Source organism: Eublepharis macularius, chromosome 14 (assembly GCF_028583425.1).
Source record: "Eublepharis macularius isolate TG4126 chromosome 14, MPM_Emac_v1.0, whole genome shotgun sequence".
Lineage (NCBI taxonomy): Eukaryota > Metazoa > Chordata > Lepidosauria > Squamata > Eublepharidae > Eublepharis > Eublepharis macularius.
Genome location: NC_072803.1, coordinates 37,960,482 through 37,969,666, shown reverse-complemented (window position 1 = coordinate 37,969,666; position 9,185 = coordinate 37,960,482). Strand labels below are relative to the sequence as shown.

General features: G+C 49.5%; 1 protein-coding gene across 1 annotated transcript in view; it reads left to right on the top strand.

The window, feature by feature from the left end:
• Positions 1 to 8,066: 8,066 nt before the first annotated feature.
• The window catches only part of TACR1 (tachykinin receptor 1), a 79,668-nt gene continuing 78,549 nt past the window's right edge, over positions 8,067 to 9,185 (top strand). Inside the window, exon 1 of the mRNA XM_054998433.1 lies at positions 8,067 to 8,462. Coding sequence (XP_054854408.1) covers positions 8,074 to 8,462 — 389 coding nt within the window. The 5' untranslated portion in view covers positions 8,067 to 8,073. The remainder of the gene's footprint in view (positions 8,463 to 9,185) is intronic.

The window sequence follows — 9,185 nt, the reverse complement described above, 5'->3', positions numbered from 1 at the left end:
TTCCAGAAGTTTTGTGACTATTTTAAAATGTTTTTAACAAAGCAAAGGGTGCATATTAATGAATTAGTAAATCATGTGTGATACTTTTTTAAAAAAAGAGTTTGACAGCTTATTTGAAGCATTGAGGAAGGACAAGACTGATGGCTGACTCAGAGTTCAGCAGGATAGACTATGTCTGGCATGCAAATTTTGACCCTATGATAAAGCTGGGTTAATATGTTGGCTGAAGAACCTGGTGGGACTCATCTTTGTACGTTATAACTGTTTTCATCCTTACTTGGATGGGAGATCTGAGTTTGGCTTCTCTGCTTTCCCATAAAAAGAAAGTCACTTTGTAGTAGAGATGATAGTCCTACTATAAGCTAGAGTTCTGACTGCCACAGGAAATTCACTTTTGAACTATTGAAAGAGGCAAGGTGGAAGGAAGATGTGGCTATTATCTCATGGGAAGTTCTCCCCCCCCCCAAAAAAAATCCCATGGAAACAAATGAGAATATCATGGCCAGAGCCTGACTCAAAGGAGCCATCCTTTAGACAAAGAATCACCACATGTCTGACATCCCCGGCAGGCCCCAGTACCTTAAGAGGCCAGGAAACATCAACGGCCCTTCTGGAGAAGTCTGAGAAACCGACAGAAAAATGGCAGCTGTGGATCCTACTGACTCCTAGGAGTTGTGGTATGTTGGGATTTACCCTCAGTTTAGGACCTCCCACAATCACCCTTATAGCCCAAAATTGGAGAAGGTGACTAATCAATGCTCAGGCCTATATTAAATGCTAAGTACTTACTCTGATATCTTTTAACTATTTATATGTGATTGTAATTTTAATAATGTTTTTATGAATTTGTAATTTCTTGTCTGTATTGCCAATTATGTGTTTTAATTGATGTAATCCGCCCTGAGCCCTCATGGGGAAGGCGGAATAGAAATATAATTAAATTAATAAATTAAATAAAAAAATACTTGAAAGTTGGGCCTCCTTTTCCATTGTCCTACTCATGAGGAAGAATCTCAGACTGGAAAAAATGTCTATGGTTCTCTCTATTAAGGCCATGAACAAGTAAACAAGAGGGCTGCACCAGTCACCAAGGCGGGGCAAAATGTCAAGAGGGCAATCGGAAAAAGCTGCTCTATGAGATAAGCACAGGAGACAAATATATTTAGAGATCCTCTGATGAAGCTGCATGAGAAACACATAGAGATTTTTAAAATATACAACACATGTTTATCTCCTTTTCCACCACTGGCATTTTGCCTTGCCTTCTATCCTCTCTGTTTAATGCACCAGGAAGAGGTGGAGTGCCAGGGGAAGCTATAAAGTCCCTCAGATGCTACTTGGACCTTGCCAGTGCAACATCTCTCCAAAGTAGGTCCCTGTTGTATAAAAACAAAATGTTTGTTTGTTTTTAAAAAATAGCTCCTAAGCTAACTAGCTGGACAGCTCCTCTGTGGTTTCTGCAGTCTTTCTTCAAGCCTGTTTCTTGCCCCAGCTGGACAGCTCCCTCCACTTGCTGGTAAAATGAAAAATCCGAGCCACCTGGCTCCGGAGCTAAACTACAAGAGAGGAATTACATGAAGACGCTCAGGTGAAGGGAGTCGCAATGTTACCAGGAAGCCGAGTTTTAAAAGGCAGATAGGAAGGTTTTGCCAATTTCCTTTCTCTACAGAGCGGGCAAAGTTGGCTCCTCAGGGGTGTGTGTTTATTTCCTCTTTGTCTCCTAGAAGGGGAAGTGAAACTGACAGAGTCTTCCAGAGGTGAAGAAGAAATAAACAACCGCCCTGAGGAGCCATCTTTGCCGGCTCTGTAGAGAAAGGAAATTGGCAAAGCCTTCCGATTTGCCTTTTAAAACTCGGCTTCCGACTAACATTATGACTCCCTTCACATGAGCATCCTCGTGTGATTAGTCTCTTGTAGTTTAGCTCCCAGTGTCTGTGGAAAAGGGACAAGTCAGTCATTTCACCCTTGATTGTTTCTTATGTTCATTCATGGGAGGAAAAATGCCATGCAGATGTCCATGTCAGGCTTCAAAATTTCTCCAAGCATACTGCTCTAGAAAAGACAATGGACGTTGCACTAGTCACCCATAGTCACAACTAAAGCTATAGAGCTCAGGAGGACAGGACAAGGGCAGTCCCTTTTTAGGGACAGGAAAAGAAGGAGGCTCTGCAGAAGGTGAGATAATAAAACATGAGGAGGAAGGGTCTATTTTTGCCAGTGAGAAATTAAGAAGTCTCCATTTTACTGGAAGCCACACTTGCCCTGGGGATTCTCCAGCTTAACAAGAGGAGGAGTCTATCACACCCCAAAAAGGCAGTGCCGACTATGTGTTGCTGAGAAAGCATGGAGGAAACCCCTAATGCAGAGATAAAAGTCATGGACTATTTCTGAATACTTGTAACTTAAAGAACTAATCAGCCTACCCTTCTTCATCAATCATCCTTACAGGGATGTAAGAGGATCAAAGGATTGCATGTTAAAACCTTTTCTTTTGTGCCTTGCTCAGCCCCTTGTGTTGGCAAATGAGGTGTGCCCCTTCTATTTTCTTATTAAACAAATTTTCCTTTTGAATACAATCAGTCTGAAGCCCTGTTCAGTCATGCCTACTCAAAGAGAGGAACATAAAGGGGGCAATGGTTGATCCAAACTCCCCCCTACCCTAGTAATGGAGGAAAATGTAAAGAGCCGAGCTGCTGCACAAAGAACCAAAGGCAGGGGTGCCCAGGTGCTGGCCCTCAGGCAGTTTGTGCCCTACTAATCAACTAGCTGGTGGTGGCAATACTGAGAAAGCGAAAAGGGGAAATGGAAGAGGGGAAAGAGAAGCCTAACTGCATCAGAGACCCCCAGGTGGCTGCGTCACTTTTTCCCTCCCATGTCAGCACAGACAGTCATTATTATAGGAAAAAATGAATTCAAAATGTATAAACATTCAGCAATATTTTAATTCCTTCATTTCTATAGTATCTGGTTTAGCATTCACAGTAGTCAGAGGGAAGGGGAGTGAGTAAGGAGACAGTACAACTGTCAGGGAAGTTTTCCAATAAACAGAGAAACACAGATGTTACCACCAAAAAAAATAGCACTAAAATGGGTTCTTCATTGTGTTTCCAGAACACAGGGGTGGTTAAGTGGCTTTGGGAGGGTGGTCTTCTTCATTCGGAATAAGAAAGCAGCCCTTCAAAAGTACCTCTTTGCCTGTGCAAGCACTGTTTTCTTAGACGATGTGTCTGGCATAGTTCTATTGGCATTGCTACTGTACTGCCACTGCCAATTTTTTCCTGTGCGAGAAGGAAAGAGGGGATAATTTGCTACTGTGCGTCTGCAAGAGTGCTGCTATTAGCTAGCATGTGATGGATTTTCCCTTTAGCATCAGTTCTAGGGCCTGTGCTAATTTAGTCCTCTGTATTACGTCTGCTGGAGTCTCTGTTGTGCATTTCTGTGATTATTTGTGGTGCATACAACTACTCAGAGTTTTCTTTCATGTGTTACTCATCTTGAGTACACACACATTATTAGTTTGGCTGCCGGAGTGTGTTGCTCACTGTAGTGTGTGCATGCTTCAGATAAGCACAAGCTCCCTGCGCAAATAATGAGCAAGGGGCAGGGAGTGAAACCCAAGATGGCACTGGAGGGGGCACAGTCAGAGAGAGAGAGACTGCATATTCTAGCTGGCACCCTTGGCAGCAACCCACACCCTAAACACAAGTGCACAGCTTGGAGCCGGGGCTGAAGCAGAAGTCGGGAGGGAAGCCAGTTTAACTCCACCCTTCCAAAGGTCTATTTTCTTTTAGAAGGTGTCGCAGGCAGGTGGTTGCCTTTGGGATGGTAGCAGCTGAGCACCATGAGAATGTTTAGGAAGACAATGCCACACATTGTTGTCTTTGAACGCATCCCGCTAATGTAAAATTGCATATTGTTGGCATCACCCTCTTTCTTGTTTGTGCCCAAACCAAACCATACATTATGGTGGGGGGGGGAGGCACCTTTACGAGGAGAGAGACCTACAGCTCTTCCTATAGTTCAGCTCCTGCTGTCCGTTCCAATGCCATATGGCACTGGGCTGCTGCAACAGCAGGCAAGATCATTTCAGATGCCAGGCAGCAGCTGCCCTGATCTGAGTCTACTCCTGGAACAAAATAGCAGTGGACAGGTTCAGCACATACTAATTAGGAGCATCCACATGGCTGTTGGCAAACTTCCCACTCCCGGCAAGGCAGCAGAGGCAGGCATTTCTTCCCCGGGAGATTTTGGGAGCTGGGAAGTCAATCTTGAGCTTCTGTCTTAGGAGTCCAGAAGCAACCACAGCTGCATTAGCCCAGGCAGCCCAGCTGTTTCTGCAGAACTTGTTTGGAGATCAATAGGAAAGAGATACAGGGAACACAAGTACATTCTAGGAGTACATTTTCCTTGCTGCCTCTTGCACACTTCCTTTAACCCAGACAGCAGTCCCCAACAATCCTGAGCAGAGGGAAACCAAAGTGTGCTGGGTCATTAAAGGGACCAGGAGTGAGCTGGGCTGAGGCAAGGATCAATGCCTCCACAGACGTTGCTGGCTTCAGAACCAAATGGTGGTGCTATGAGAAGAAGCAATGGGCAAACCTACACCCACTGTGACCATTGACTGAGTTTGAGCCAAGCGGCCCTCATCAGCTACAGTGTCAGATGTTGGATCCTGGCTTGGCTTACTCTTAGCCCCCAGTAGCCATCCAAGGCACTGGGCCATCAGAGTCATTCCCAGTAAATCTGTAGAGACTGTGGTGACTGGAGAACTAATTTTTGAATCCTGGCACTAAAAGGTATCTCTGTAATAGACAGGGTTTCCCCGAACAGGCTAAATAGCACCCCCTAGACCTTTTCAGATTTGAAAAATGGTGCAGGTGGGAAGGCTGAAGCCCCTCCTCCATGTGTGCCACAGTCACAATCTGAATTGGGCTCCATGCACATAGGAATTGAGTGGAACCTACAACTCATACCTGGCTGTTGCACAGGGTGGGGAACATCTAAATATGTATAATGTTTAGTGTGTAATATCTAAATGTCCAACCTGAATAGCCCAGGCAAGCCCGAACTCATGCAATCTCAGGAGATAAGCAGGATCAGTCCCGGTTAGTAATTGGATGGGAGCCCTCCAAGGAAGACCAGGGTCACCATGTAGACAGAGGTAATGGCAAACCACCTCTGTTAATCTCTTCTCTTGAAAACCCCAGCAGGGATCACCACAGTTCAGGTATGACTTGATGGCACTCTCTGCTACCACCAGTGTCTAAATGCACTTCCGGTGCCCAGCTCATGCCCTCAAGCCCAGAAGCATGTAGTTGGAGGCTCCAAAGAACTATCTTGGCATTTAGCAAACCTTCTCTCAGGGACTGGATCCAGTCTCAGACTCCAGCTTGGTTGGATTGTTCCTCAGAAGTTGACCTCCAATATGATGAGCAGTCCACGGGAGTGGGTTCATTAGGTTTCACATTCTATATGGATTTTTGCCATCATCCTCCCTATTCTGAATATGAACACAATTATTTCAGAGAATCGGAAGGGGGTGACCGTCTTCTGATGCAGCAGTCAGTCTGGTTGTTACTATCTGGTTTGAATTTCCTGGCCACAGGGAAGGAAGAAAGGCTTGGGACACGAGGGGGGAGAGAGACTTGACATCAGCAGATGTGTGCTTGGCCCTCGTCTGTCTGCTTTTCCCTCTCTCTTGTTACTGACTACAGCTCATGCACCTTAAGGAAGCACAACATCCCTCCTTCCCTAGTCTTCATCACTGTTTGCTGAGGCATGCAAGGGAAACATTTGCCTCTGTCAGGCTAGTGGCTGTGCTGCCTCTTGCTCCTCACATGTGAGGGCAAGTATCACATTTATTGCATCTCCCCCAGTCTGCAGCAGTGTGTGCCTGTATGCCAGCACATGTGGCCAAAATGAAACATTTGCTTCCTTACTAGCAGCTCCAGACAGAACAGAGTAACAAACAAACAGGACCCAGTCCTACTTACAGAACCAACGTAAAGCCTTCCCCTGGGCCTATAAATGGAAGAAGCAGGGCTTTGGAAAGATCAGCACAATCTTCTCTGAGGATGAGCTCTTTACCACTTGCTAAACATCCCTGTCAGTTATATCAATGAAGTCACCGTCTCTTCCCTTCCTCAGCTCTTCTTGAATGTTGGATCCAGGCAACAAAATAATAAGCAATTCCAAATCTTTCCTCATATGACCAACTGCTGATAATGTTTTGCAGTCTAGAAAACTTATAAGCACTAAAGAACAAGATATTATCATTTGAGGGTATTGATTAGTTAATATCCAACTGCACATTCCAGTTACATGATCTAAAATGTTGCTCTTCTCCCCAAACTCACAGACCGTCTTCTACTCACAGGAGTAGGCAGCTGTTTTGGACTGAGTGCCTCCCAAAAGCAACATCTGCCTGCAAAAATGTTGGTGTGCTAGCAAACAGAATGGACAGCATGTGTGTGTGCGCGCGTGCATGCGTGCACCCCAGCATCGCTACCAGCACCCCAACATTCAGCTTGTGTGGTTCTGGGAGGAGATGACAAGCATGTGGCATGCCTGTTGCCTGCTCCTGCACCATGGGCTCAGCAGCGCTGCCAGAGTGTCTGTTGTGGCAAGCTGGCCCTGAGTGCCAAGTGAAACACATGTGTGCACACATGCCAGAGCTTGCTCAGCCCCACCTTCTTAGCTCCTGCTCCAACAGGCCCTGCCCACTAGCAGAACCTGGGCCCTACATATTTAAGAGACTGCTTCAACCCAGGTCCAATCACGGAGGGTGGGGAGGAACACGCATGCTTGGGCATCAGGGCTATTATTACAATATAATCTATTCGTGTCATTTCAGAAATAAAAAGAGAAATGTCATGAGACTGCGTGTATGAGATAGGATTATGGGGGGGGGGGGGGTGTCACATTACATGTTTGTACTGGACCAGGAGAGAGAATGCCACGTCTCTTCCCTGCTCTCCACACATCCATCTCTAAGATGGACCAACAACATCCTTGTCAGCCTGATACCCCTTTGAGAAAGCCAGCCGGCCTGCAGAGGTGGAGAAAACTGGGAGGCTTTTGGTCTAGAAAAAACGGTAGGACCCCAGCAAGCGTTTCAATAGGCCACCTTTGCATGGGGATGCGGGGCAGCAGAAGATCTTCGAAAATTCGGCACTTGGGATCCTGTTGTTGCCGCAATGGCACGGAAAGGCAGGGCAGAGGGGTGATCAACGCACAGGTAGGCGAACTTCGCAGCGCATTGGGGAGTTCGCAGTGCTGTTAATCACAGAATGCCCAGATTGAGTTGTGGTGCCAGAAGGCGATGGACTTTTTAAAAAAAAGACTAGGTGGATTCGTGGGGCTTCGGGCTCCCAGTGGATGAGCCTCGGGAGTTGAGCGGCACCTCCGGAGAGCGAGGCAGCGGGCCTGTGAGTGCCGGGTGCTCGTCCCCTTCTCAGAGCCAGGCGGCCTGCTTCGCTTGCCCCCTCGTTTGGGCTGCCCTCGAGGCAGGTGGAGGAGGTCAGCCGCAGCCCCCTTTCCTCCCCCCTCCCCCTCCAGCCTCGGGCCGTCCCGCTGCTGCGCTTCGGCTGCTGCCCAGCCCGGAGGGGGCGGGAGAAGGAAGCGGCATCCCGCCCGCCCGCCCCGCTGGCCAGAGGGGGCAGCCGGAGCCTGCTCGAGGGCTTCCCCGCCCCGCCGCGCTTGCCTCGCTCTCCAGGCAGGCAAGAGCGCAACGGCTGTCCGGCCGCGGGCGCATCTGGGCAGCGCCGCGGAGGGGGCCGCCCGCCTGCTCCGCCTCTGCCCGGTCCCTGACGCGCCAGCTCCACCGCGAGCCTGCTTATAAAAGCCCCTTCGCGCGCTGCGGCAGCTCAGCCCGGCGCGGGGACAGCGGAGCAGAGGCGAAGAAGCGCAGCGAGGCGAGCCAAGCCAAGCCAAGCCAAGCCAAGCCGCGGCGGGCAGCGGAGCGCCGGGCGCGCAACAGGCGGCGCAGCCCCGTCGAAGGCGCCCGAGCAGCCCGGCGCCCGATGCGGGCGCAGGGCGCGGGTCTCCGGGCGCGGCGGCGGCAAAGTTCGCTCCATGGACGAAGCGGCGGCGGCGGAGCCCCGCGGCGGGCTGAACGGCTCGTTCAACGCCTCGGGCGGCAACCAGTTCGAGCAAGCGGCGTGGCAGGTGGCGCTGTGGGCGGTGGCCTACTCTCTGGTGGTGCTGGTGGCGGTGGTGGGCAACGCGGTGGTGGTGTGGATCATCCTGGCCCACAAGAGGATGCGCACCGTCACCAACTATTTCCTGGTCAACCTGGCCTTCGCCGAAGCCGCCATGGCCGCCCTCAACACCCTCGTCAACTTCACCTACGCCGTGCACAACGTCTGGTACTACGGGCCCTTCTACTGCCGCTTCCAAAACTTCTTCCCGGTCGCCGCCGTCTTCGCCAGCATCTACTCCATGATGGCCATCGCCGTGGACAGGTGAGGGCGGCGCGGGAGGGTGGGCGCCGAAGGGCGCCTCGCAACCGGGGCTGGCGGGGCCGGGACTCGGGTCCGCCCCCCCTCGCCCCGTGGACCCTGCGGAGAGCGAACCTCAGAGGCGAGGGAAAGGGGGCGGTGGGTCAAAGACGGGTCTCCGGGCTGGCACGGACCCCGAGGGTTGCTTGCTCCTGCTTCTGCAGGGCTCTGGCATTGAAGCAGAGTTACAGTCGGAAGAGAGCAAGAGCCGCGGAGCAGGTGCAGAGCAAGTGTTCTTCGCCCCTGAGTAACTTCCTTAGATTCCCCACACACCAGGGATCTGGGCCTATTAGAAAAGGGATATTGTTTTATTAATTGTATTAACTAAAGAGCCAAATTTATCCGAGACCTTTTATGAATTAAGAACTCAAACTCTGTCAGGATTCAGAGTAAGAGATCGACAAAGAGGCAATATAAGACACCCCTTTTCCACAACTTAAACGTTATCAATGATTGACATGCTGGTTAATAATCCTTAAAGTTTCTGCACCCCAAACACTGGCGTTTGCAAATCCCTTATTAGGAAGTGGCAGACATGAAATCTCGAAATAATAATATAAACAGTCGGATCTAGCACAATTGTTTTAGTGCATTGTTTTCACTTGGATTGCTGCTAGCTGTTCACCTCTGTCATTTCCCTTTAAGAAGTCCTTTAATCCCATAAAAAGTTTTGTCTGCAATTCTCTT